The sequence below is a fragment of the Poecile atricapillus genome, chromosome 16 (genome assembly GCF_030490865.1).
Source record: "Poecile atricapillus isolate bPoeAtr1 chromosome 16, bPoeAtr1.hap1, whole genome shotgun sequence".
In the NCBI taxonomy this organism is placed as follows: domain Eukaryota; kingdom Metazoa; phylum Chordata; class Aves; order Passeriformes; family Paridae; genus Poecile; species Poecile atricapillus.
The window spans coordinates 12,108,749-12,134,798 of NC_081264.1; the positions used below are offsets into that span (position 1 = coordinate 12,108,749).

Sequence of the window (26,050 nt, forward strand, 5' to 3'; positions counted from 1 at the left end):
TTTACAACAGCATTAAATTTATTATTTTTTTTTTTTCCTTCTGAATTGGATTCATCTGTGTTTGAAATTCTTCCAGTTCAGTGCTGGTGCAGGCCCAGTGCACACTGGAAATGGGCAGTGGAGGGGCTGGTTTATATCTCCCACTTCCCCAGGCTGGTTCCCTGCCCAGATCTGGAGCTTCACTCATGTTCCCACCACAGTCTTGTGGAACATCTCTCCCAGTCCTTCAGCTTTGCTGTGTGGGACTGCACTGGGAAGGATGGGAATGCTGAGAATCGTGGCAGGAGGGATAAGAGCAACAAAGAACGGTTCAAACTAAATTTTGACTTGATTTAATTCTGAGATAAAATTAATTTAAGGATTTACTGTGGTCCTGTGATGTTGGATCTCTAATTCCAGGATTGCAGTTGCTGTATTGTTATTTTTGGTGGATCCCTTATGTTCCAGGCTGTGTAGGGAAGCCAGATGCAGTGTGCCCTGAGAGTTACCCAGCCCTGGCTCTCTCCTCTTCTCCTGCCATTTTCTGCATCTCTCAGTCTTTCTTTTTCCATCTCCAGCCTGGACTATGTGAGAGTTACGCTAGGAGGAGATGCTGTTCTTCCTTGTTTATTTAGAGATGAAAACAAATATTCTGTCACTGAGTTCTGTCCAGTCTACCAGTGTTTTATGTCTCCCCTGAAACTCACTTTTCAGTGACAAGAGAATTTTGGCTTCCCTTGGGAGGAATCTGCTGCTCTTGGCAGTCAGGAGAAGCTCAAAAACACGACCCCAACCAACCCTAACATAAGAAAACAAAAATCAGCTCAAAATTAAAATGCTTCCAAAACATTGTGTGTCTCTGTGCAGCAGATCTGTGCAATCACCTGTCCTGTTGTGGTTTATCTCCAGATTTTGAAGCAAAACGAGCCCTTTGCAGTTTTGCAAACTGAAGAGATTTGTTGTGATCTGATCCGCGCTCTGTGTCCAGTCTGACGTGAAACGTTTTGCTTTGGGGAAGTTTCTTTCTTGGTCTGTTCTTCTTAAATTGTGCTGCTGTAAATTGGGAATGAAAGCAGGATTCAGAGGAGGTTTGGGCCTGGTTTGCAGAGGGAGGGAAAGGGAGAAGTGTCCCACCCTGTTCTCTCATTTCCCTGGGTGCTCCCCTGTAGGGCACAGCAGAGGAGGCAGGTGACCAGGGCACGGTTCCCTCTCTTCCTGATCAGTGCAGGGAATTAATGTGCATCTCTCTCTGCCTGACAGCTTTCACCACCCCCCTGGGCACTTTAATTCCTTCTCTAAATTGGAGCCTTTTCACCAGGAGATGTTGGGAGTGATCTGCTGGCAGTACCAGGAGCCCTGGGCATGGCACTGCCCAGAGAACTGGGAAACCTGAGTGCAGCTCCCACATCTCCTAAACCTTCCTTTCCTTCTTTTTCCGTGTCATTAACTGTATTTTTTCCTGGTAAGCACAGCACAGCCAGATTCCCAACCACCAGACCTCTGAGGCTTGTAAGAATCACTCTTCCATAATACTTTCCCCCCAAAAATCAGGATGTAACAACAAAGGTGACAGAGCAGGGAGCACCTTGGATTTTCCAAAAGAATCCAAGTGTCAGCTATGCCAGAGGAAGACATCTGACAATGTTAATTATCACAGCTTTGTCAAAACTGGCCTTAATAATTATTGAGCTGTGGTCTTTGACCAGCTGTAGAAGCTTCTTTGCTTTTTCTGTGATTTTTTTTTTTTTTTCCTTTAATAGTCTCTTGTGTGGGCATAGATGGCCCAGAGCAGTTTATCCATTGTTTGCTGTGTAACAACCTTCTTTCTTTCATTCAACATATTCAATATCATCTGAATAGTTTAGTTCTGTTTCTTTATTTCCTCATTGACAAGCTGATGTTGAACTGCTGTTTTTGTGATATTTCAGTGAGCCTGCTGCAGAAGAGGAACCACTGCCTTAATTCTAAAGACAACACTTAGTTGAATTAACTAATTAGTCTTCAGAGATGTAGGTAAATTGATCTGTTGATGAGACATCAAGAAATTTCTTCTTTAAAAAGAAATTTCTTCCTGTAAAGAGCAGTGGGTTGGGTGGGTGTATGGACATAGATAACTGCTCTGGTTTAGCACAGCCACCAGTCTTGGAAGACTGAAAAGAACCAGTTGGAAGTTCTGCCATGATGCAATTTAGGCTTTTTCTTGATTTCCTGTTGAGCCTGGTGCTCCTTGTGTGTTAATTGCAAAGTGAACAGTGATAGTGGTGTTCTGTTGTGTGGGTCACAGAGTCACAGAATGAACTGGGTTGGAAAAGACCTTTGGGTACATCAAGTCCAACCTGTGACCCAACAGCTCCTCATCAACTAAACCATGGCACTGAGTGCCACATCCAGACTTTTAAAAACATTTCCAGGGATGGTGACTGCACCACCTCCCTGGGCAGACAATTCCAGTGCCCAGTCACTCTTGCAGTGAAGATTTTTTTTCTGATGTTTAACCTAAACTTCTCCTGGTGCAGCTTGAGGCTGTGTCCTCTCATTCTGTCAGTTGTTGTCTGGGAGAAGAGACCGACTCTCCCTGGCTACATCTTCCTCTCAGGGAGTGGTAGAGCGTGATAAGGGCCCCCCTGACCCTTCTTTTCTCCAGGCTAAACAACCCCAGCCCCCTCAGTTGTTCCTGACAGGAAATGGTGTTCCAAGGCCCTCACCAGCCTTGTTGCCCTCTGTGTCCTTCCTAAACCGAGGGGCTGGGGCTGGACACAGCACTTGAGGTGCAGCCTCATCGGTGCAGGGGAAAAATCCCTGCCCTGCTCCTGCTCCCCACGCTGCTCCTTGGAGCTCCAATTCCAATTTACCTGCCTGCCTTGGTAGACTTTACTGCCACGTTCAATAAATGGGACTAAAATGGGCAAAGCTGATGGTTTTGTGCACAGAGGACTGGGGGAGGATCAGTTTGGGAGCTGTTTGAACCCATCCTTGTGTCCTGAAGGGACACTTGTGGCTGGGTTCTTTTCCCCCTTGGACTGAGATTGATGAGAGGGAAGCAGTTTTCTCTTGTTTGGACTTGGTTGTTTATTCTTCTCTTACCTGTATTACACATGTACAGAGTACAAGGAGCTGCATGCACTGAGATAGAAAGGTGCAAAATGGCTAACAAAGAACTTCTTCAAGGTCTTTCATATGTTCATTTACCCAATTAACAAATGCCAAGTAAATTATTACAACAACACCTGTGAGCTGCACTGCAGCATTCTCTATTCAATCACTTACTACTACCCAAAAACCCGTAGAAGATGAAGATGAAGAAGGAGAGATGTGAAAAATGAGGTTCACATATTTCTCTTATAGAATTTAAAGGTTTAATAAAAAGACTATTAGGAGCTAAAAATAAAGTAAAGTATACAGATATGGCCGGGTGTCTCTGCATTCAGCCAAGAGAGCACCCCTTACTAACAAAGGATTGTCCCTTAAAAACAGAACCCTACTACATATCCATAAATTCTCACACATATTCAGACACTCTTCTTAGGATCTTTGGTGTTCTTCTGTTTAGTTTTCTCTTGCCCCTTTCCCAATAGATCAATCTTCTTATACCTATCGAGATTTACATTCTCTGATACCAGAAATGCAATAAATTCCTCCCCCAGAGTTCTGGTCACTGCTGTCCTCATCTGGATAAGATAGTTTACAAATGAAAAAAAGGGTCTCCAGCTATCTTTTTCAGTCTTTGGGTTATACAAACAAAAGTAGTTTTTATTTTAATACTATGCCATAGCTTAACATATATGTATTATACCACTATTTCTAAGTTTCATCAATAACAGAAATAAAGAAAACTATATTAATACAGCTAAATTTTCTAACCTTATACATATTCATTATAATACTTGCAAAAAGCCAATAATATGATATGCATTTATAACAAGAGACAACACCTTAAATCCTCCATCTCATCTTGTTTCCTAAACTAGTTTAAACCTTTAACTTTTTCACCTAGTGACTTAAAAAAATTCTCTAACTTACATACTCACACTCTAAGTTTTTCTATTTAACAGTTGTTTTCACGGTGTTATATGAAATTCAGTGCTTCCTTGGATGTCAGAGTTAAGCATCAGAGAGATGAGGGCACGCTCTCAGTGCCTCTGACACCAACATCCCTGTGCTGCAGGCACCTCCTGGCAGGTGCTGTGGGGTGAGCACTGGTTTTGCTTTGCAGGTACAGCTCTGGGGAGGTGAGGCTGTGGGACACACGCACCTGGGATTACACAGCCCCCGTGCTGGCAGCAGTGGCAGCTCCTGCAGGGGCTGGAGCCCCGCCACACGTCTCCTTTGTGAGGATAAACAACTCCCTGGCCGTGGCAGCCTACGAGGACGGTGAGCAACCACAACTCTCCTCCCTATTAAAACAACAACAACAGGACCAAAAAAAAAAAAAAAAAAGGCTTTACAAAAATGAAGCAGCTGTGCTCAGCTTTTTGTGTGTCTGTAATCCTGTGTATCCACACACTTGCTTTTATGTGAGAAAGTTGGCCAATAACCCTAAATGCATTAGGAGGCATTGGAACATAGCACCCATTAAAACTGAGCTTTAATTCCTACTGGAGCTGCTGCACAAAGCTTGAGTGCCAGGCTGTAGTCCAGCCAAGCTATCTTAAGCAAATAACTTGTTTTGCCATAAAAATATTAAATATTCTTCCACCAGCCTTCTCCTCTGGCCAAAACTCCCTTGGGCTGCTGTGGAGCTTTGTTATGGGGATGGTGGTAAACTTGGATGTCTGATTAATCCCCGTCCCTCTCGCTCTTGGCGTGGTGTGTGGATGCACTGAAGTGTTGGTTTGCAGTGCTGGGTTGTTATTATATACTTGGATTTAAAGAAATGAGAGCTTTGACCTTATATTTAGTGAAACCCTCATAAAATCCTGGTTGTGTGCATTGTTTTAAATATCCTTAGAGGGTTTCTATAATGGACAACAAGAGCCAGAGACCAGCATCTTCTGGATGTGGGAATAGCAATTAAAAAAGTCAGGTTTGGATAGTGCTGACCAACTGGGATCCTAAACTGAGGGGCTCAAACAGAACTCAACTCCTATCATCTTTCTTTAAAATGTATAATTTGATACTTAAAATGTCTCCTTGGGTACAAATAAAGAATATTTGTAAGTTTAGAGAGTTTCATACACATACAGCCTTTGATCCTGGTGTTTCTGCAGGTAAAAACAAAACAGAAGATGGATAATCCAAACCAAATCCCTAATCCATACTTTTATTTTGAAAGTAAATTAAATGCTTTACGTGTTTGAAGATTCTCAACATCCTTAGCTGTTTTTCTTGCTTGGATCATGCCAGGATGGTTTTCTGTGGGTAAAAATTGTTAATAGGCAACATTTTCAACATTTTCTGACAACAGCAAATCTGGTGTTATTAATATTATTTACTCGAGTCATAGGAAATTATAACACAGGTTTAAGTGCTGGCTTTTTTTCCAGTGTGCCAAACAATGACTAGCAGAGGGTCTTTTGTTTGTTTTCTAGTTTCCCACTGACTAATCTAATAATTTGTCTGGGTTTTTTTGCCTGTCATATCCCTTGCTGTCAGTGCTGTGACTGAACTAGTTTGCATAAAGCTCGGCGTCTTTTATTCTTTCGGATAGAAATTTTAATAGGCTCTGTGATATGGCAGTTACTCTGATTTGAGAAGCCTTGGTCAGAATAGATTAGTTTCTATGGGAATAGGGAAATAAAAAGACCCATTTTAGCAGTGTTTACTAACTGCAAGCCGAAAGCACATATTTACAGTTTGGTGGAGAGAGTTATTTTAAATTTTGGGGAGGGAGCGGACGGCTTTGAAGATAATGTGTTTGATTGTTCTTTGTTGTACTTTTCCAGCTCCCTTCCCTCTTTGTTTGTAAGTTTGACTAACCCAGAGAAACCATCTGCTCGTGTTGGAGGTGGTGCTGTCAGGCAGTCTAGACTTCCCTGGCGAATCCCTGGCTCGTCCCGATACCATCCCTGGCTCCCGGTCCCGCAGGGCTCCCGCAGCGCTGGCCTTGGCTCCCCATCCCAGGGAAGGGCTGACAGGCACAGCCTGCCCTGCTCTGCTCCCCAGCTCCCTTCCCCAGGCACAGGAGGCAGAGCAAGGACAGAGGTTTGTCCTCCTGGGTGCCCCACGTGGGTTGTGACTCCACGGTGGCCCCGAAGGGAAATGGGACTGTGGCTCCCGGTGAACATTCCCAACGGCCTCGGAGAAACGGCTGCAGGGAGAGGGAGAGGAGGGAGAGAAGAAATGGATGGGGAGCAAATGAAGTTCCCTGTGCCCGTGCCAGCGCTCAGTGGGGGCACTGGATGTACACCTGGGGCAACGGGACTTGGCAACTCGAGCCACAGTTGTGATTTTTGAATTCCAACCCACTGGCCTCATATTTCTTCTGCCTTGTTTCCTATTGTCAGCACTGGCAGTGCTCCAGTTTGATTTTACCACTAATTGTGTTGCACGTTACCGAACTGAAATGAATCAAATCAAAATGCTTTTCCTGGAGCATTAGATAAAGCAGGCGAGGGTTCTGGGTAATGAGCAGATGCTGCTAATGCAGGGACAGGAGAGGCCTTGCCAGGACTCCATCTGCTCCATGCTTGCCTGCCTTTGGCTGGGAGCCACAGCTTTTGGGAAACAGCAGTCTACTTCAGCCATCCCTCTCCCCCCTGCGCTCTGGAGTTGCATGGTTTGACTGGCAAACAATGTGCAGCAACAGGAGAACAGAACTTTTTCCTGCTGTGCATTAAATGCCACGGCCACCCTGGTGCAGGCACGGCGGGGAACGCGGCCCTGCTGCCCTGCTTGTACCCCCTGAGACCCCCTGTGAGGAGCTGCAGACCCTCCACAAGCTGCAGAGCCGCTCCATGCAGCACAGGAGGGTGCTTGCTGCAGGGATCAGAGGTGCTCCTGCCTGCTGCAGGCTCCAGGAGGGGAATTCTGGCAGTGCTGCTTTTTGGAATTTTGTCATTTCTGGGGGTGTTGTCCCCTTCTGTACCCTCTTTGCAGAGTGATGGGTTTCCCTGGGTGCCAGGGTGTGCTGCAGGAGAGCAGGAGCATTCCAGGCAGGCTGGAGTGGAGGAAAAAATGTTAGAAGAAAACTGCAGGGGCAGGGGCTGGGATGTTTATTGCCATTGGTGGCTGTGGGTGCAGATCCCTTGGTTTGGGTGAGTGGAGTGTGATTTCCCATCCCAGTCATCCCATTCCCCACACTGGGAATGAAACAGGGTCTGTGCCCTCTCTGAGGGACTGTCCAGGGATGGTGGTGTGTGGAAATCCCTGGAAGAAGGGTGGTGGAGGTAAAATCTGGGAACATTTGGTGGGAACTGGTGTGGAAATGGTAGTGTGAGAGCAAGGCTCTTGTCACTGAGATCTGATCTCTCACTCTTTGTACCCTCAGGACCTGCTGGAAGTGAAAATTAAATGTAAAATATTGGTTAATGAACTTAAAGTATCTGCTAAGGTTAGATTGGCTCCTCCAACTAGAAATGTTTTAGGGAAAATCTCAAAATTCACAGCAACAAGGTTTGATACTCCAGACTGGTGCTTGCTTCCACCCATGCTTTTGTTATACTGCTTGTACTTCCTAGAGATGGGATATAGCTGAAATTAATGTCCCCACTTCGGAGTTAAAAAAAAAAGCCACCTGTGAGAAGCCACAGAATCACAGAATAACCTGAGCTGGAAGGGACCCACAAGGATCATCAAGCCCAAGGGTTTTCAAAAGGTAAAAAGAGTTTCATTTTGTTTAAATCAAGGTGGCAAGACCAGAACTCTGAAACAGGACAAACATGATGGAGATGATGTGAATTTAGCACCTTCTGGCCTTCCCTGTTGTGTTTAGAAGCTGAAGTGAACGAGCATGTAAACCATGAGCACATTTGGATTCCCTGCTCCAGCACAGACAAAATTCTGGGGTTTTAAATTTATTTTTTTTCAGATAATACACATGTAAATTGCTTTAGATCTCTTCTAAAGCTGGCAGCAGCCACCAGCTGACAGGAAATGCTGATTTTAACGTGGAAGAGCTGATGCAATGGGTCTTTAGGATCTGAGCTGGGATCTTCCACAGCCAGATCCAGCCCTCCCATCCCAACCTTCCTGAGCAGGCAGCTCAGGTGGGCAGTGCCCTGTGCTGTGCCCAGCTCAGGAGGGGCTCAGACAGGCTGTGTGACACTGCCAGACACAGCCAGGATAATATTTACAAATGAGATTTAACACTGTTTGCTCTGTTTGCGCTGCCTTGCCCTGTCGGAGGATTAGGGGATTTTAAAGGGAAAGAGTTACTTGGGTTTGTTTAATTTTGTAGCAAATGCATTGCCTGTAATAGCAGAGAAAAACCTGTGTGGAAACAGATGTAACAGCTGCTTTTGCAGGATGTCTTTTGTGCTGCCAGCACTGCTGATGGAGACAGGAGCCTCCAGCCTCCCACCTTTGACACAGCAAGAGCTGGTGATGCTCCCAAAATCTGGAGTTCAGTCAGGATCATCACTGAGGCACAGCAGCCTCAATGCTTTATCCAAGTATTTCCAGCCTGCAGTGAATGGCAATAAATGCACCTTTCATCAGGCCACAGCTCAGAAATTCATGGGTTGGAAGTTGAATTTTTTGTCAAATCTGGGGCAGAGGGATAAACAAGGCCTGTGCAGTGATTGTCATGTCGAATATCACACCATGAATTACACCAGCAGCTTCTTGCACTTCTTTTCTCGAGCCACGATGGCTTTCCAGCTTGCTCTAATTCTAAATAATTTTGGGGAGTTATTGTTAGAGTTCAGTTGGAATAATCACAATCACAGTGCAGATTTTAGCGTTCCCTGACAGCGCCGCTTAGAATTTTGATTTAATGACCTTCTAACACTTATAAGATTTCAGTATTAAAAAAAACAGAAAAGATAACGTATGGCTGCAACCTTAACTTCACCTCAGCAGAGGAATTGCTGTGGGAATGAGGTGCTGGGCAGTGCTGGAGGCAGGAAGACAGACTGTGGAGAGCAGTGATCTCATCTGCACTGCTAAATCTTAGCCTGGTTTTTTTTTTCAGTGCCACACTAATAACCTGAACTGGAATGGTGTGGGATTTTTTGCTCTTACCCAAACATGATTGACTGCTTTAAGGACTTGCACACCCATAAATACCTTTTGTTGTTTCTGCAGTGAAATGCAGAATATTCTGAGCAGCGCTTTTAACCCTCATAGCAGCTTTACCTATTTATAAATCCAGTGGAGTGTTTGCTTTTTCTGTTTTCCTTCTGTCCTGATCCTTGTGGGTCCCTTCCAACTCAGGATATTCTTTGAACTCTCCTTGTTACTCTTTGTGCTCCTTCATCACATGTGAATTTGTGACCTTACAAGTCACTTTATTTTTTAGATTATCAGGAATGTATTGCCCATATCATGTATCACATGTTGCACACTCTGTGTTTGGCTGGTTAAAATACTTTATTTTGGACAGATTTTGCTATGTTTGAGATGCAGTAATAATAATAATAATAATAATAATAATAATAATAATAATAATAATAATAATAATAATAATAATAATAATAATAATAAGTAGTGACTTGTTGGCCAAAATCAGAGGGCAGAACCCTGTGCTCTGGGTTTCCCAGTTTGCTCCTTCTGTGGTCAGAATATTTTTGTTTTATTTTCCAGAACTTTCATCCATTTAGACACGGTTAAACCCAGTGGAATGTTCATCACAGAGATGTGTAAACAAAAGGCTTCACTGAAATCAAATCACCCTCCCTTTTCCCCATCATGAACCTGGTCTTTAATTGGGATAAATTTTCTGCTGAATAAAAATTGAAAATCCTCCTGCTTGGAGGAGCCTGGCAGCCAAACCCATGGTCTGACACAGACCAGTTCTAACTCCTTTTATCTGATATCACTTTATCACTGATGGGGTTTTTTTGGACTGGCTCAAACATCTCTCCTGGAGATGAGAGTTCCCCATCCTTTGCTTTGGGGAGGAGGTGGCTGAGCTCAGCCCTGGCGTGCAGGGGATGCAGCCTGTGCTGCCCACTTGGGTTTGTTAACTGCTTTTAAGCTGTGTGCAACCAGTCTGTTTTGCAAACCCAGTTCAGCAGTTATTTACCTTTCAAGCAATTAACATAATTACCATTATGCTAAGAAGTAATTTTGGGAAGTTCTGCTCTGAGCCCTTACGACTCCGTCGGGACAGTTTTAGTCGGGACTTATCTTTTTGATGGAAGCCTAATTGCAGTTTTGGCTTTGTGTAAACAAACAGAGGCGGCTAATTGTTTAGGCAAATAGCAGATTAATTTAAATATTCATCCCTAATAAAACAAAAATGGTCCCCATTATGGTGCTCATTCCCATGGTGAGGAATATAAATATTCAGTGGGAGTGCCATTAGACAGGGATCTTAAGGATTATCTGCATTATTTCACATTGGTAGCACTTTCCAGATACCAAATAATCTTTACAAAAGCTACCATAAATCAATTTAAACTCATTTAGCTACCATTTCACTATGTGCAGTTTCATTACCACACTCTTGCTTCACCTCCTCTGGGACTGGGGAGGAGTGTTTGCAAACTGGCAGTGGTGCCCATCCACAGCTGTCTGTCAGGGCTTTTATGTCTCCTTCTGAAGGAAGAGCTGCCATTAATCATTTCATCATTAACGTGCTCCACTGGAAGGGAGGCTTCTCCAGCCCTGCCTGTCACGTTGGAAGATCGCTTCTCCTTAATTCAGTGCAAAGGTGGCCCAGAAGGCTCCAATTCCCTTCTGTTCCCTCCTGATTGCCTCAGGTTGCTCTTACTCAGATTATGATGCTTTTAAATAGAGAACTGGGGAGCCAGGCTGGCAAAAATGCAATTACAAATATGTTTTCTTTTGACTTACACTCCTTTATTCCTTAGGATTTGTATTCTTTAGCTTTTCTCTGTGGTGACCAGGGACAGGACCCAGGGAATGGAGATGTTTTGGGAGGTTTAGGTGCAGATCAGGGCAAGGTTCCTCCCCAGAGGTGCTGGCACTGCCCAGGCTCCCCAGGGAATGGGCATGGCCCCGAGGCTGCCAGAGCTTCAGGAGCGTTTGGACAGCGCTGCCAGGGATGGACAGGGTGGGGTTGTTGGGGGTCTGGGTAGGGCAGGAGTGGGACTGGATGATCCTGTGGGTCCCTTCCAGCTCAGGATATTCTGTGATTCTGTGAATCATGCAGCAAAGTGACTTAAAATTGGAATGTGGCTTTTTCCTCACTGGTTTTGTGGTAATTGAGAGCCTCTCTATAACAGAACAAAATTTCAGGTGTCTGTTTATATCTGATCTCCAAACATGGAAATGTGAGAAAAGTCAAAGGGTCTTCCTGAAGGTGGCTGCTAATCCTATTGGAAAGTCAGAAATTAGGAATTAGGTAGAGAGCAATAGAGGCTGGAATCACAGAATCACAGATGGGTTTGGGTTGGAAGGGACCTTAAAGCTCATCCAGTGCCACCCGTGCCATGGCAGGGACACCTTCCACTGTCCCAGGCTGCTCCAGCCTGGCCTTGGACACTTCCAGGGATCCAGGGGCAGCCACAGCTGCTGTGTGCACCCTGTGCCTGCCCACCCTCCCAGGGAGGAATCCCTTCCTATATCCCTCTATACATCCCCTCCTCCAGCTTCAGGCCAGAGCACATAAACTTTCCTGTGAGCCTGTGCTGTGGTCAGAGGAGCCATCCTGCAGTTCAGGTGTCCTGCCCTCGTCTCTTCCCTGTTTATTCCTTTGTCCCAAAGGATTGCTTTGCAGCTGTTGAAGCTCTCTGGAAGCTGTGTAGACGCTGAGCTAACCCCCAGTGCCATTTTCCATGTGCAGGCAGTGTGAGTGTGTGGAGCCTGCTGCTGGGGCAGGAGCCCATCCATCACTTCCAGCACAACCAGCGCATCCAGGCCTTGGCGCTGGCCCCGGCCGGCCCCGCGCTGGCCACCGCCTCCGGCTTCCAGGTCAGGGTGGAGAGCCCCGACGACAAAGGATTCTGGCAAACCCCAGCAACCTTTGAAATCCAGAAATTGGTGAGTCTCCAGGCTGCTCTGCTTCGTTCCAGGAGCTCCTGATCCACTAGTTATTTGTGGTAGGGTTAAGATGGTTCTTATGAAAGTCTTACAGCCTGAGCTAGATCAGGGCGTTACCAGCTCCAGGCTCTGACTTTGGAGCTGGTTAAGGGATGAGTCTTCCATCCCTGAGGAGCAAGGGTGAACTGCTGGCTTAAACTAGGAGTGAAAATGAACACAAGTCCATATGGTGCAGGAGCTTGGCTGGCTTTAATTTTTATTTTTTTTTTTTTTGTCAACAGTAAACTAAGTTGGCTCATTTTGTAAATCAGTTTTCTCGCGTAGAATTGGAGCTGAAACTCCAGGTCTCATTCCAGATCCACACTATCTGATTAATTCTGAGGCAGGATATTGCAGGCAGCCTAATAGTGTCACTTGTGAAGCTGTAACTACTCGTGCAGCTTCTTTAGGTTGCACCTTCTGTCACTGAAGTTTTGAGAGTTGTAATTAAAAGTCATTCTCTGAAGTTTTATTTTGTCTCAGAGTATCAGCATTTGTTTGATAGGGGAAGGAAGTGTGTAGGAATAATTGAGTCTTGCAGCCTCTCTCCTGTAGGAGGAAGCTGTGCAGTCAAAGGGTGTGAAGTGATTTAAACCACCCCTGATTAATCCCCCCTCCAAAGCTAAATCAGTCTTGCAGTTCAGAAATAAGCTTGATACTTCATCTTTGTGTGGAATTAGTCCATAACTGGGATGATTCAGGACACACACGAGTTTGTTCAGTTCAGCACGTGGCACTAGTGATGCAAAAGAATTTTTGACTGTATTAGAATAAATTAAAATAAAAAAATAAAATAAAAAGTCTGCTCTTTTTAGGTCAACTTCCTTAATCTGGTTCCAGATGTCACGGGGAGCCCAGTGGCAGTGGCAGCTGCAGAGGACATTGTCTATCTCCTGAAAGCAGAAGATCCTGGCAAAATTCTCCACTCTGTCTATGGTCAGCCCATCACCTGCCTCGATGTGGCTGCTCACGAAGCAGCTTTTGGCATCAAAAGCTTTGGCTGGTTATTGAATGAGCCCAACCAGGTATTGTAATTATTTTCTGAGAAGGTTTTCATACCTTTGTAATTAAGGGAAAAAAAAAGAGTTTGTGCTGAGGACTTCCTTCCCTGCTCTCCAGTTTTGGCAGTAGAGAGAAGACAATTCAATGCAATAATCTGATGCTGCATTGTGTTCTTCTGTGGGCTGAAGGGAGGGATTATTGTTCAGCCAGCTGAGTTCACTTTACAACCTCTGCTCCTCAGTTTATGCTGTATCAATGGCATCAGGGAGAACTCACCTCAAAAAACCCACCTAAAAACCCCAGTAAACAGCCCCAAATCCCAAAGCATCCCTCAGCCTTTCTGGTGAGGCATCCTGAGCAGTGTCAGGCAAATGAACACCCTTAGGAGGGGGGGCTTTTTGTGCTGGGCTCTTGAGAATTTGGCCAAACTGTAAAGAGATTCTGGTGTTTCCAGATGCCTTGGGAAGAATTCCTGTCCTTTTCCTGTATCTTGCCTCCCTTTTCCACTCCCTGATTTCCTCCCATTTTTGTGTTACACTTGAGGCTGTCAGCAGTGAGGGAAGGAGGGTGCTTCAGGCAGCCAGAGAAGGGAACAGGAGTGGAGCACCCAGGAGGTTTGGTCTGTAGTGTAAAAATGCAGGATTTTCCTTGGCAGGTGACTGGTATGGGAAAGCTTTATGTGGAACTTGGTTTGTAAGGAATAAACATGTCCAGCTGCATCTCATTCCCCTTAAAATCCCCATTCACCATAAATACCTCGAGGGCTGAGATGCTGCAAGCTGTGCTGTCTTTATGAATTCCTTTGCTGTCCTAATCCAGCTCCTTTCCCTCCAGAGGTGGCAGGTCAGGGGGTAAAATTGCCTCATTTGGGGGCAGTACCCCAGTGATCACTTTTGTGCCTCATGAAGAACAGAGAAACCTCCCCAGGCCCCAAATGCCTCTCAGCAAAGCCGGACATCTTTCCTAATTTAGTCCTGAGCTCCCTGGCAGATTGTGTTAAGCCTGGTGCATCCTAATCAGGGAGATGGGCCCAGACAGCCGGGGGGTGTGACAAGGACACTGCCTTGGCACTGCTGCTCCAGCTGACATCACGCCGGAAATTAATTACTAATGTCTATTATGATAATTACCGGCCTCGCGCAGACGTGAAGGGACTTTGCAGCGGCTGATTACGCTGGGCACACGGTGACAATCTGTCTTTGGGAGAGCTCTCCAGCCTGGAAATGGAATCCTGGAGGATTCCAGCCCCCTTGGCTGCTGCCTGTGTTTCTCCCCAGTTTGGGGTTTTCTTTGTTTTCCTCTGGGTTATTATTTTCCTTCTCGCAATCCCTGCCTAGTAACCTGCTTCCTGATGAAAACACTTAGGGAAACCATCTTTTTCCTCCCTCTCTCTCTCTTTCTTTTTTTTTAAAATAATTTTCTAATTTTAGCCACGTTTGACAGCAGAGCTGAGATCTGAGGCATAAATTTTGTGGGAACTTTTATGTTGGAGAGGAAGAAAACATCAAATCCGTGGCCTAGACTTGGCTCCTGTCAGATGAGAGACACCCGTGCAGGAGGGAGGGGAGAACAGAAATGGTTCATCCCTGAGAAGTTCAGCTTGTACTTCAGTAGCACCAGACAACCCAAATATGAAGCTGTATCTTGAAAGTTCTTTTGCTTTAGTGCTCCTGGAACTCTTTTTTTGAAGTAAAGCTAGGAAAGATTTTGTTGTTTCAGCTCTGCTAACTCAACGTGAAATCCCGTAAAGTCCAAATTCTGAGATCTGTGTTCACATCTAGTCTTGTCTGGGGCTAATTAAATAGCCCAGATAATGACCCAGGGGGGAAATCCTCATTCCCAGGGCATGCAGAGGACATTCCCTGAGGGATGATGTCAGGCCAGTGACACATCCCCCGTGTCAGGGAGCCCCGTGATCACAGAGCTGCTGCAGCACCACCAAGGCTGGGCATTCACCTGTGGGAATTTTGGGTTTGAACACCATGGGGGAGATAAAATCCACAGATTGCCTTTGGTCCTCTTCATGTCAGGATCTAAAACTCGTAGGGAGGCAGCAGGATAAATGTTAGGCTTGACTTCATCTGGTTTCTGATGCAATCTGGATCTGGCTGGAGCTTTTCTCGTAGCTGGTGCCTTTAAAACCTTCCCTGAATCTGCTGTCAGGTAAGTCTGGTCTCCTGCTGTAGCTCAGGTGAGCTTTGCAGATTATTTCTATGAAATTTAGAAGTGTTTATTCTCCTGAGATGAGGGGGAAAATCCTAAAACACAGCTTTCTCCTGTATTTCAAAATCTGTTCAAAGTTTTTAACATATTCAGCAGTTCTTGGGGATATGAAATAATGAACAAAGGAGGATTTGGGGGTTTTTCTACCAAAGCAGCTTCATACAGCATGCATGAGAGAATTTTTATTACAGATCTTGTCAGGCACAGTTCAGTTGTGGGTTTGGTTGCTTTGTGCACAAACGTGAACCCGATTCCAGGAGTGGTGGATGGGGAAGAGAGGAGGGAAGGGATGATTTTACAGCTTCCAGCTCAGAGGCAGAAGGCTGGATGTGCTGAGATCAGCTCTCTTGGGTGCTGCTCGTTAATGCTGCTGCTTTTGCAGCTCTTTGGAGCTGCTGATTGGCTTGTACTTGAGAAAAGGTGTTCAACCTTACCTGGCTCCTCTCAGCAGCCATGGAAACACTGCCTGGGTTTGCTCCTGGATTTCGTGTTTCCATGGAATTCTTCAGCTACTTGGAAATGTGGGTGTATCCAGTGGAATTAATTGCTGTTGTGAACTGATAGTGAGTGAAAACAAATTTTAAATCACAGAATCCCAGAGTGGTTTGTGTCGGAAGGGACCTTAAAACACATCCAGTGCCACCCCTGCCATGGGCAGGGGCTCCTTCCACCATCCCAGGCTGCTCCAAACCCCATCCAGCCTGGCCTTGGACACTTCCAGGGATCCAGGGGCAGCCACAGCTTCTCTGGACAACAGTAAATAATCCTTTAAATTGAGTTGCATATTTTACAGTCATTTTTGGAAGATATATTTAGGTCTTGGGTGCTTTATGTGAGCTTTTACACCTTATTTTAACTAAAATCCTTCTCACTGAGAAGCTGCATTGTATTTTCTGGGGTCAAATGTCTCCAGTTCTCACGGAGCTCTAAAGACTTACATTTTTTTAATCTTAGTTTTTCTTGCTTAAAAGGTGTGAGGTTTTCCACTTCTCTTGGCCTCTATGGCCCTTGTAAAGAGCCCAATTTTCAACAAATTTATCTTTATGAACTCTTGTTTTCATAGCAGTAGAAGGGCAGGGCTTGCTGGTGACAGAGCAGAGGGGACTTGTCCAAATGTCTCTCTTTGAGGAGCTGCAGGACTGCAGGGTGTTAGCAGATCTCTGGAGGTGTTGAAAGGTGTTTTAAGTACCTTTTTCTTTATAAACTCTTCGGTGCCACATCAGAGAGGCAGAGCTCTCTGAGGAACTGAACTGTGTTGGCCACTACAAGAAAAAGAGACCAGCAGAGAGTCCAGAACTTTCCTTTGTCTAAATATTACATGATTTATTGCTCAAATGCTCTAAATGACCAGGAATAGTTTTGCAAGTTGAAATAAATAAAAGACTAAATAATCAATCAATCAATCAATCCCTTTCTATTGGCTGACATTAAGGATATTCTGCTTTTTCCCCCCTGTTTCTGCTGTAGTGTGTGCGCCTCAAAATTGGCACGGTGACTTATGTGGGTACCTCATGTTTGGAAAATACCCCATGAATATTACAGGTGATGAAACCAAGGGATTTAATTCAGATTTTAAGGTTCACCTTGCCTCCTTTTCAATGGGAGAAGGTTTCCCTCAGCTTAGGGAAAACCTGGGCTGGAGGGGTTTGTTGAGTGTGTGGGTGGTTCGGTGGGTAAACACAGCATCCTCCCCACGGGCCCTGCAGCTCTCAGGCTTCAGCCACGAGTCAAAGGAGCCTGGTGACCCCATTGCAGGTCCTAGCAGACATCTGCCCACATCCCAGCCCATCCCAGGCTGGCAGAGCCCCGGGGGCTGGCAGTGCCCAGGGCTGCAGGTGCGTTGGCAGCGCCAGCACAACGCTTGGCTCCCCTTCTTGCCACCAGCCTGAAGCCACTCTGCAACTCCAGGCACAGAGAAACTTCAAAGGGAAAAGCAAACTCCACTTGTCTTTAGCTCTGTGTGTGCAGCAGGTGTTGGATGGGGAGGAGCAGGGAGCTGCTTTTCCTGCTGGATTTGCTGGGAGCTCCGCGGGCTCCGCTGGTTTCGGGTTTTCAGGCGTCGCCCGGCGCATGCGTCTGCCAGGAAAAGTCACCTTTAGGATGGCATGAAAGTCAATTTTCCACATGCTCAGAGGAGCACTCGTCTTCCCAGCTCCCCACAATGACTTCTATCTGGCAAGAACTTGAAAAATAGTCTCTCTGGCTGATTGTCAAAAATTACATCATATTGGAGTAAACTGCTTTTAAATCAAACATCCATTATTCATGGATATTAACTGCTTTTTTATTTATTTATTTATTTTAACTGGCTGTTTTGTGTTTGATTTACTCTTTTTCTTCCTCTCTGATTGTCTGTCTGTCTCCCTCAGCTGCTCCTTTTAAATCTTAGCTCATCTTGAAATTTATGGAGCCAGAACACTTTATCTGTGTGCATAAGTATCAGCGTGCTGACCTTGCATTTGTTAACAGTCAAATTGTTTTTGTTGTTGTTGCAGTGTTGTGTGCCATATTTACAGTAGGCAATCCAATACATTTGCACTGGGAAACTGTGCCCCTGGGGCTTGTAAACTTTAAAAATATTCTTGTTTGCCACATCACTTTAGTACTAAAATCCAAACTTGTGGCAGTGTGTACCATATGTTGTCTTTAATTTGATGAGTTTCCCTACAAATGGATTTTCCTGTTTTTGTAGGTACCCTCTGGATTGGATGGGTTTGACCTGAGCTGAAACCAGATCCCTTTTTATTTACGGTGGACTTGGAATTTCACAACCCCCTTTTTCGTTGGCAATATTTGTGTGTATTCAGGCAAGGTTTTTTTCCAATTGGCAGAGAGCTGGACAGAAGCAAAGGGGAGAAACATAATCTGAAAATAAATGTAAATTCAGTTCTCAGGCTTGCTGCTTGATCCTTGGCACTCTGAGCAATTCAGGGTGGTTTTATTTTACTTAAAACGACAGAAACCTCAATCCTGGACGGTTCTTTCTGAAAAAGCAGTTCTGTAATGGATCCTGTGTGTTGTTCAGTGAGGAGAAGGATGTAGGGTTTGAGTGTGGTTTTACAATGTGATTTTTGCTGTTATTTATCATCCTCCCTCCTGCATCTGCATCAAACCCCACACACAGAGGGGTTTCACCCAGTTCTGAGGCTCTGTCTCCACGTGCCCCACGCTGCTCCTGGGGACAGGAGGCAGGAATGGGCTGGGAAGGGAAGAGGGAGAGCAGCTCTTCCCCAGAGCAGGCGTGTGCTGGCTGCCATCCAGGACAGTGGGATGGACACCCCAGCTCTTGTTGAAAGTACCACAGGCTCTTTGATAACAAGTGCTCAGGGATTTGTTGTTTTAATGTTCCGTCCAAAAAAGACATCTCCAACAACACAGCATCCCAAAACACCTGCTGGGGTTTTGGCCACGCATGGAAGAGTTCCATCAGCAGCATTTCCTTCAGTTCCTTGGTTTTTCTTGGAAGTGTCTCAAGCAGAGTGCATCGACCACGCTTGACCTCACTTAGCTGCGAGATGTAACAAAGCTCACAGCTCAGCTCTTCTGGCTCCAGAGCCTTTAATTCTTTGGGAATTAATTTCAGGCATCTTTCACGAGTTCTTGGACAGCATTTAAAGAGAGTTCCCTGTCCCCACCGCTCTGCAGTTCCATGCAGAGCAGTAACTTTGCCTTTTTTCCCGTGCCTGCGCTCATGAATTTGCAGGTTCGCGGCGCATCCCTCCCGGAGGAGCAGCCACAGCCTGAGCCGTGCCCAAGTCACCCAGTAAAGAGGGGAATTAGTCTAATGCACTGCCTTAACAAAGGGGAGACTATGAGCTTGAATAATTAATACCCCCAGTCTGTGGCAGTGGGCTGAAATGAAGTCCCATTTGCTCAGCCTTATTAAAAGAGAGAGAGAGAGAGGGAGGGATGGTAAAGGTCGTTAAGGGACTTGTAACAGGGAAAGGATCGCCTCGGAGATGGATAATGTGTTTGCTAATCTCTGTGGTCTTTAACTAAACAGAATGCTGGAGGTGCTCTGCCTATTCCTGGCTTGTTGAATTATTAAGCATTCAGGGAGATTGCCTGGCTCTTGGCCAACAACTTGGACTTTTCATTTGGCCAATGTTAATAGGTGACACTTTTTATTTGGGGCGTTGGATCCCGGTGCTGGCTGCACGGGGTCTTTAATGCTTTTCCTCCCTGAGGTCCCAGTGGGGCCAGGGCTGCTCGTTAGTGTTATCCCAGGGTTCTTCATTTCACACCCAAATGCTCTTGGTTCACTTCCCTCAGTTCGGTATCTATTAGGTCACTGGGCTTGGGTGTCCATTATAGGATTATAAATACCTTTAAAAGGGTAATCCCTTTGCAGTGTGCATTATAGGATTATAAACCTCCCAGAGATCTTTTGCTTTATCTGCCCTTTAACACTCAGGCCCTTATTTCAAGTCCCTATTGACCAGGTATTTCCATTCTCTCTCCCTGGCCTTTGTAAGGAAAATCCTTCTTGCCTTGGGATATTACAGCAGAGCTCATCAGAGGTGTTCCAGCAACTTCAGAATTGTCATCAGTGTGCTTTTAAATCCCTGTCTCCAGGAAATTATTATTCAGACTTAAGTATTCTGAGTGCTTTTAGCTTCTTTTACTTATCAATTGGTCAGGATAAGGGTTTGAAATTCATTTGCAGGTCATAAAACTGCTCAAGACGGGTTGAATTTCGAGATGGGCAAAACCTGGATACTGAAAATCACAAAGAGACTACTCCAGTGATGGGGCTAATTGGTTAGAAAGACATTTGTGCATGATAAAATAAATTTTATTTTAACCACCAGTCTTGTTATTGATGGTTAAACTAAACAATCTTTAAAAGAATAGAGACAGGCATGAGGAGAAGAGGACTTGAAGGGGGTAGAAGATGATAAAAAGCTTTTCTTCCATTTTTGTGGGTACGAGCCTTTACTTTTTTTGCAGATTCTGGGATGCAAACACTTTAAATTGGTGGCCACCTACAAGTTATGGGAGAAGAAATAAGTCATTTTTCCAGCTGCTGTTACCTGTGAGCTTTGCCACAGGGCTGCAGGCAGGAGAAAATGTTAAGATGGAAAATGTTACATGGGAATATTTCGGTGCTGCATGGAAGTAATTTTTCATTCCAGCCTTTCATGACCATGCTGGATGTTCAAATATGCATCCTATGTTTATAGCAGAGATGGGAGCTCTGGTCATTTAGATAAATTAATAGTTTATGGATGTTCACTGCAAATAACAGCCCCAGGGGACTTTTAAGAAAGAAGCTTTTGGCCCTCTCCCCTCTGGAGTTTTAACATCCAGCTGGGAAAGGCTCAACTGGGAGCTGGAATACATCGCTCCTGACCCCGTCAGTCCTTGTTCTTAAGCTGAATTCAGCAGTTTATTGACTTTGTCTTTTGTTCCAAACTTTCCAAGGAGAAGTTTGGGTTGCCAGGCACAGATATTAATTTCCTTTGCACTGAAAACCCTTGGAGGTGCCTTTGCCAGAACATCATTATCTGTGGGTTTGGTTACTGAGCTGTTGGGAACTGGGCTGAAGTGAGAACAGGCTGTAAACTGGTTTTTACCTCAAACACTAACATTTCCATGCAGTTTGTAGCAGCTTTTTCCTTGGGGTGGAAGTTCAAATTCATTTTTATTTAAATTTAACTTTTATGTCCTATGTTTTCCAATGAAAGTCATCCTTGCTTTGGTTTTTTGGGTCTTGAGGATGAAAAATGCCATGTTTTTTGAGACAGCTTCACAAAGAACTACCTGGGAGATTATAAATCTTAGGAACACCTAAGGAAGTTGGATGTGGATGTGTTGATCCCAATAGGAAGCTGAAATATGTCTGAATTTGCCTGGTCATTACCTGGGAGAATGGCAGGTGGAGGAAAACTGCAAATTCTCTGCCTCTCTTTGCCCTGTTCCTCGAGATCTTTAAAGCTTCACTTTGGTTGCCCAGGGGCCTCCATCACAAAATGATCTTTTCCTGCTCTCTTAATTCGCCTTTCAGATCTCTGAAATGGCACAGATAGGAAATAAAAGGCCAGGCAGCATCAGTGTTCTGGCAAATGTTGAAATAATACATCCAGATAGTGCAATATTTACTGAGCTGCACGTGGCTGTAATCAGCAAATTAGAAGTAAAGAATATGGATGTGACATTGACATGGCCGTGCTGATGTTGCCATGGAAGCTGTGGGGTTTTTCTGATGTTTTAAATACCATTAGCTCTTTTCATGGTCACAAGGTTTCTTTTCATTTAAACGAGCATCACCATGAAATTTAATCATGTTTATGAAGTTATATAAGGCCAGGTGCAGCACTGAGCTCCACTGGGCTTTGACCAGTGCATTTTTCTGTTTCTAAAAATATTTGTTCTCCTAAATTGAAAGGCCCAAATAGACAGATCTGATCTGGCCCCACAGGAAGGACAGCAAACGTGATTAAACTGATGGAGGAGAGGAGTGGGAACGGATGGGGAACAACTCGTGCTTCTCATCCAGGCTCTGGTTGAATCATCTCAGATGCTGCCTAAAATCAGAGTTGTTTTTCTGCCTTTCCCATCTGAGCTGCCACTTCAGATGTGACATTTCTGTGTGTGTGTGTGTGAGGGCACCCAGGCTCTCAGCAGGGCTGTGGTCAGCTCTGCCCTGCAGTTCCTGCTGCACGTCCTCTCACTGGCCATCTGTCCCATCCTCCTCAGGGCTGCTGCTGTTTGCTTTCACTGCTCTCTCAAAAGTCAAAAATTGATGAGGAAACTCTTTGCTTTTCCTGTACCCCTAAAGATTTCACCTGTGGTTTGCCTGAGAGCTGTACCCAGCCATTCTGGTGGTGCATCCCTGCTTCTTGCTGGACCCCACTGGGAAACCTGAATTCCTTATTTCTCAGGGTGTCATTGCCTTTCCTCATGGGGTAAATCTGTCTCTTGGTTCTGTTTTACACACCAAGCAACAAGTCCTGCAGAACACCTCTGGTGGTCACAGCTCCGTGCTGCAGCAAAACCTTGTCGTGGTGCTCCTGCTGAATTGATGTGATGTTTTATTCTCTCTCTGCCAGATCCTCCTGTACAACCTGGAAACAAACCAGTGTGTGACCAAGGTGGGCAGCTCCATAGGTGACTTCTCATGTGTCAACCTCCACAGCAGCCCCCCCAGCATGCTGGTGGCAGGCAACAGGGACAGAAGGTAGGTGCTCCCCAGAGCCCATCTCCAACCTCCCTTCTCCACCTTCCTGTCCTACATCTGGCCCTGCTGGAACTGGTTTCTCCTCTCGTGTTTCCATCAAGTTGAGGAACAAACTATTAGGTAATAGTTGGATGTGGCTGTCAGTGTGCTTTGTCTGGGAGGCTCCATGGGAAGAGGAGCTTTTGGAGCCATTTGGTGGACGCAGTTGGTGCACAGCCCAGCGAGACCACTTGGAATATCTTCCACTTCCCCACCGCCACCCGCAAAATGAGTTTGGCATTTAAAAGCTCACTTTCTGATATTAAAAAAATAACCTAAGGGATGAATCATGGAGGATGAGATGGGCCCGGCTGCCAAATGATGTCAAGAGTGTATTTCGGAACACTGTGATGTCCCTCAGGTGACAGAGGAAAAAAGAGACTTTCATATGAACAGATTCCAGCTTCTATTTAGCTGATTAGCAGCTTTCTCTTTAACTCCTTGGCTTGGGGAGTAGGATTTTCCCAGCTCAACGTCTGCTGCCAGGAATGGCCGCGCTGGGAACAGGCAGTGCGAAAGGATTAAAATGCTTAAAAAGACCCTTTGAGTCCAATTTTTAGATTTCCTTTATTTGGCGAGTCGTTTGTGGGGTCTGATCCAGTGCACCAAAGGAGATGTGGGATGGCCAGGAGCCAGTCTCTAATGGCTCCTGCTTCCTTCCCTCCTCCTTTCCACACTGGGCACCAGGCTGCAGGTGGTGGTGCTCTGCTCTGGTGCTGGGATCAGATTGGAAGGCGGGCACTTCCCTCTGCCAAATCCCAGACCTCTGTCCCGCCAGTGCAGCAGCTTGCAAAAATGATTATTTTGTCAAACAGCTTTTTTTTCTATTTTTTTTTTCCTTCCTGGAAAATAGGGAGTGCGAGCAAGCCTCACACTTTCTCAGCAAGGAGGATAAAGGAAATAGCTGAAGTTTGACAAGTGGAATTGAATCCCTGGGAGGTTTTTTTCCTCTGAAAGCAGATAATTGATTTTCCAAAGCACCCCAGTAAAGCTGCCTCCAGTTTTGATCTCCTGCACGATGACGGGAGAGGAGCTGGAGTTGATTTCCCTCCCCTTTTATGGCAGAGTAGATGTCTGTGCCCTTCCCCTCCAGAAAGCTTTCGGGGTTTTCAGCTTTAGCACTGACTGAGTTCAAGGGGTTGGATGCCACCAGAGCAGCAAGGAGTTAAGGATTAATAGCTGGGGAGATAAGTTTGGCATCCAGGAGGCAGGAGCAGAGTATCTCAGAGGTCAGATCCTCCTGTGATGCTGCAGGAAGGTGCTGGGCATCCACAGGTGGAACGAGACTGGAATCCCCATGGCCATATTATGGAGTGAGTTTATTAAACAGGGACCTTGCCATGGGAGCTCAGGCTGCTGCTGGCCAGTTACTACTTGAATTAAATACATCAATTTCCCAGTTCCACTTGAATCTGCCCTTCTTTTACTCAAAACCATGATTTTGAAAAGTAACACTGGTGAATTGTTTTTGGTAGGACCTGTAAAATCTGTCTTCCCATCTGAAATTCCTGCTGAAGCACTGCTGATTGATTTGATTCCTGAGCTGTGCTTTGCTCTGGCAAGAGGCCTCCTAGCAGGGAGCGTGTGCTGATCCTGCTTTTCCTTGGTGGGGAGGAGTGTTGGGAAAGCAAACATATGGCAGACCCAGAAAGGTGTGGATCCAAACGTGCTCCGTGCTCTCCTGAAGGCCAGGCAGCTCACTCCCAGTCTGACAGGAGGGTCCAAGCCTGGAGCCTCCCTGGAGCTGGGATGAGCCCCAAGTGCTCCCACTGAGCCCAGCTGTCCAGGCAGGACGTGCTGGGCCAGGTCTGTGTTGCAGCATCACGGGGGATTGGCAAAAGGCTGCTCCTTTTTTTCCTGAAGGCACATCTGAGCAGCCAGGGGTGTTCCAGCAGGGACCCCTGCCTGAGAGCTGGGTGCTTCCCCATGGGATGATACCACAACTCTCAGCTTCCAGCTGTGCTTTCCAAACAGGAGCAGCTTTGCTTGGACAATGGGGAGAGCTCCAGGAGTGAGCCCTTCCAAGCAGCCCATCCTCTCCCCAGGCACAGCCCCAGGCTGCAGCCAGAGCTCCTCTGCTGGGGCTGGGGGAAGCAGAAATGCTTGTCCTGTGGGATGGGCTGCGTGTTTGCCTCCTTGTCACACGGGAGCTGCTCTGCTGGAGCTCTGGGCTGCCCTGCTGCCTTGTCTCCCAGTCCCTGAAATGTGTGATTTGTGAAATCATATGATGCAGTCTCTGCTGGAGAAGGGAAGGACTTGCAGCACCATTAGGATCATAGCAGGGGTGTGGAATGAAGTACAGTTAATGTGTTGGAACAAGTGTGTTTTGGCTTTTTCAGGAATTAATGTGTACCTGATGGGTTCATTCCTGATAGCCATCAGCTGGGAGGAACTCTGGCTTCTCAAACCTGAGATCAGTGTTTCCCTTTTCCTTCTGTTTTCACTTGCTGCATTTTTTATTTATTTGTGTACTTTGCTTTATCTCTTAATCTTGATAAATAAGGATCAAACCCCACACTCCTTTGTGACAGGATCTGGGTTTAAAACTTAACACCATTAGCTCTAACTGGTACTGTGACCTTGTAGCAGTGCTTGGAATCCTAAGGTCTTTTTCTGTGGTTCTGGCTGAGTCTTCAATTTATTTCTCTTCAAAATGCTTTGTCTGGGTGGTCAGTAATGTCCAAGAATCAGATGTACCTAAAAACTGCATTTTTGAAGTCAAAGCAGATCCTGGTTGCAGGGTGCTTGCTTTGAATAATGGTAATTAAGTCAAGGGTATAAACCTATAATTCCTTGTCCTTTTTGAATTGCTGCACATTTAATCTCCTCTGAAATCTTTGCAATAATAATCCTTTCCTTGATTCTGGTAATATCACCCCTTGTCCATGTGGATGTGGGCATGTACCAGGGGGTGGGATGTGTTAACAGCGTGCCCAAAACAGGTGTTTTATATCTCATGGCATTGCTGATGATTTGGGAGAGGAGGTTTCTCCAAATTTCAGTTGTATTTTATATCATGGACTCATAGAGTCATGGAATGGTTTGGGAGGGACCTTAAAGCCCATCCCATTCCACCCCTGCCACGGCAGGGACACCTCCCACTGTCCCAGGCTGCTCCAAACCCCATCCAGCCTGGCTTTGGACATTTCCAGGGATCCAGGAGCAGCCCCAGCTGCTCTGGGAATTCCATCCCAGCCTCTCCCCACCCTGCGAGGGAACAAATCCTGCCCAATATCCCATCCATCCCTGCCCTCTGGCAGTGGGAGCCATTCCCTGTGTCCTGTCCCTCCATCCCTTGTCCCCAGTCCCTCTCCAGCTCTCCTGGAGCCCCTTTAGGCCCTGCAAGGGGCTCTGAGGTGTCCCTGGAGCTTCTCCTCTCCAGGTGAGCACCCCCAGCTCTCCCAGCCTGGCTCCAGCCCTTGGAGCAGCTCCATGGCCTCCTCTGGACTGGCTCCAGCAGCTCCAGGTCCCTCCTGTGCTGGACTCCAGAGCCCTGTTTAGATCCTAGAACCTGTAAAGACTCAGATGCTGTATGGGGGGAGA

At 45.9% G+C, this 26,050-nt stretch overlaps 1 protein-coding gene across 1 annotated transcript in view; it reads left to right on the forward strand.

Moving 5' to 3' along the window:
• The window catches only part of FBXW8 (F-box and WD repeat domain containing 8), a 51,115-nt gene that overhangs the window by 20,367 nt on the left and 4,698 nt on the right, over positions 1-26,050 (forward strand). The window contains exons 5-8 of the mRNA XM_058851303.1: positions 4,193-4,350; positions 11,828-12,024; positions 12,879-13,088; positions 22,341-22,468. Coding sequence (XP_058707286.1) covers positions 4,193-4,350; positions 11,828-12,024; positions 12,879-13,088; positions 22,341-22,468 — 693 coding nt within the window. The remainder of the gene's footprint in view (positions 1-4,192; positions 4,351-11,827; positions 12,025-12,878; positions 13,089-22,340; positions 22,469-26,050) is intronic.